Raw genomic sequence first — 2691 nt, 5'->3', positions numbered from 1 at the left:
TAGATCAGGCACAGCTTGTTTTATGTCTAAGACTAGGCGGTCAAAGTATTAGGCGCACCATAAGCGCAAAAACCTCATTAGTTGCCTCGGCACAAGGCATAAAAGAAGCACGCTTGAGACAAACAAGATGTGATAATACAAGAAAGGGAATAATAAGTATTAATAGTAGTTGTATAAAATTAGGATTACTATCTAGATATATTTACAAAACTAATATAATTAGCAATCAAAATTATCTAACGTATATTAAAAAAAACCTAAAACCTTTAAAACTAATCAGGCTTGCCCCAATGGCCAGGAACATGATGGATGACCCGGATGTCCTGGGTTCGAGTCCTGATTCCGACCGGATTTTCCCAGAGCAAAAAAACTTGTCATGCCTTCGGGCGGGGTGAGCCAACTGGGTTTTACCGGGAACGGACAAGCCAAACTCGAATACCAGCGTGGATCCCGTTTATGTCAACATAGTCTGGCCCGAGTGGGGTGGCGGGGCTCCTCCTCCTGTTGGACCGATATATCTTAACTGCGAAAGTCACCGTTCAAAAAAAAAAAATTCTAAAACATGTAATTCTAAGCATTTTTTTTCTTCAAAGCATATTTTTCTTTCCTCTTTTAGTTGGTGAGTTTATTTTGGATGTATGTGTTGTATCCATATCACTACACTATATGTGTATATTGTATATACATATTGAAATGATTATTATACCCTTACACATCATTATCAACTTTATAGTTAAAAAGAGTTTGAGAAGTTATAATCACCGAAAAGAAAAGACACAAACCAACATATGTGATGCAAACTCCTATCAAAACCAATAGAAAACCCCATACAAAAGTTGTAAAGCATGCACATGGTGGAGCTTCCACAATCACTATTGCTTTCCACCTACAGTCGCTATCCAAAATAGTTATAACCATTCCATATATAATCTCCTATATAAAAACACAACCAACAACCTTAATTAATTCTCATAAAATCATCATCAAATTTGATGTTTAAGTCTAATGGCCAATCATGATACCGCAATCCTGCGTAGAGGGCCGTGGCTCGAGGAAGAAGATGAGATATTAACTGCCATTGTTGGAGCTTTAGGTGAAAAACATTGGGATGCTTTAGCTAAACAATCAGGTAATTAACTTCAATCTAGATCATACTAAATCGCTAATTATCGAGTTTTGATTTTTTTTCTTTATAAATGTTTTTAATGAATTAAAACTTATGGTTTAAGATTTAAGGAGGAGTGGAAAGAGTTGTCGACTGCGGTGGATGAACTATCTTCGACCGAATTTAAAACATGGTGAGATCACTCAAGAAGAAGAAGCCATTATTCTTGAACTTCATAAACAATGGGGTAGCAAGTAAGTGTATAAGTCACATGAGTGAAACATATATAAGTTATTATATATTTATTCAAAATTTTCTTTTTATATATAGTTTTACATATGCACATCATAAGTGTATCTCCCAAAATAATTGGTACCATATATCAGAAACTTAACCTATGACTGGCATGTAGGTGGTCAAAAATCGCTAAAAGATTGCCCGGGCGAACAGATAACGAGATAAAAAATTACTGGAGAAGTCATTTAAAGAAGAAATCCGAAGCTCAACAAGCAGGTAATTAACATGCCTCGCTCTCATTGTCATACCAGTCATTCCATCTGATAAACGGACATACATATAGCCGTAGCATCTATACAGACGTATAATTCTTGAATACCCCTAGTATACATAGGGCTGATTAGTAAAGAGGGGGTGTGCCTATAGTCTTTCCTTCAGGCTATTCTTCAGTACTTTTACATATTATTATTATTCATCAAGATTTCATTTTCACATCTTAAACATATAAAACTTTAATCTAGGATGTTTTGCAGACACCGAAAGCAGCAATAAACAAGATATAGCGATACCAACATATAACAATGTTATGGAGAGCAGTGTGAGCGAGAACGAGGGTATTTTTGGAGTTTCATCATCTGAAACATCTGAGATATGTAACATGAATGCATTGATGGGGAACGAATCACCGTATGAAAGTAGAATATCAGAATGGATATCGTCGTCAACCAGCTGGTCTAATGAGGTAAAGGATGATGAAGATTGCATGGGGACGTACACGTACCCATGTTTCTGTCAACTTGAATCAAACTCTCATGAAGAAACCAAGATCAGTCATAGTGTCTGGGATCTTTGGAATCCCATTTGGTAAAACATGAGTTAGTGTTTGTCCAATTCATATGTTGAAGTTTGATCAAGAGTACATAAATAATAATGATCTTTTATGCATAATTTCCTTATTTTCTAATTTCATTACATGTGTAAGGCCCCGAACCCGGTAGCCCTACTTTAGCGTCGGATTTACTCATAAACACAGTTCTTCAATCAGAGTTTATTAAAACTTTTCGCGGAATATAAAACATCAATCATTTGTTACAAAACGTTAAACCTTTTCTTTGATACCATAACACAAAACTTTATATTTAAAACATCTTTACTTCTTTCTTCAGATGCCAGCCGTTCAATCCATGCCGTGTGTCATCCTCATGCTAACTCTATAATCAGCTCACCTGCGTGCATACTAAAAGTCAGCTACGCTGAGTGAGTTCTAGTTAATCAAGCAACTTATCATACAACCACTTCATACAATATATATATACGTATCCGAAGACACATAGTCCACTGTCTAACAT

At 35.8% G+C, this 2691-nt stretch overlaps 1 protein-coding gene across 1 annotated transcript; it reads left to right on the top strand.

The window, feature by feature from the left end:
• Window positions 1-711: 711 nt before the first annotated feature.
• LOC143627939 (transcription factor MYB27-like) lies at window positions 712-2210 on the top strand. The gene is made up of 4 exons (XM_077097645.1): window positions 712-1129; window positions 1230-1359; window positions 1518-1618; window positions 1864-2210. The coding sequence occupies exons 1-4, from the start codon at window positions 1006-1008 to the stop codon at window positions 2208-2210; spliced, it is 702 nt and encodes a 233-aa protein (XP_076953760.1). The 5' UTR covers window positions 712-1005.
• The last annotated feature ends 481 nt before the right edge of the window (window positions 2211-2691 follow it).

The sequence above is a fragment of the Bidens hawaiensis genome, unplaced genomic scaffold, assembly GCF_021521415.1.
Source record: "Bidens hawaiensis isolate Kalapana, Puna unplaced genomic scaffold, B.hawaiensis_p1.1 tig00004748_1, whole genome shotgun sequence".
NCBI classification, from domain to species: Eukaryota; Viridiplantae; Streptophyta; class Magnoliopsida; order Asterales; family Asteraceae; genus Bidens; species Bidens hawaiensis.
The sequence above is the reverse complement of the archived record's forward strand: the minus strand, read 5'-3'. Positions and strand labels throughout refer to the sequence as shown.

Coding starts and splice junctions, on each gene's coding strand:
- LOC143627939 (XM_077097645.1), top strand. CDS start 1,006: ATGGCCAATCATGATACCGCAATCCTGCGTAGAGGGCCGTGGCTCGAG. Junction 1,130..1,229: donor TGCTTTAGCTAAACAATCAG/GTAATTAACTTC, acceptor TTATGGTTTAAG/ATTTAAGGAGGAGTGGAAAG. Junction 1,360..1,517: donor CATAAACAATGGGGTAGCAA/GTAAGTGTATAA, acceptor ACTGGCATGTAG/GTGGTCAAAAATCGCTAAAA.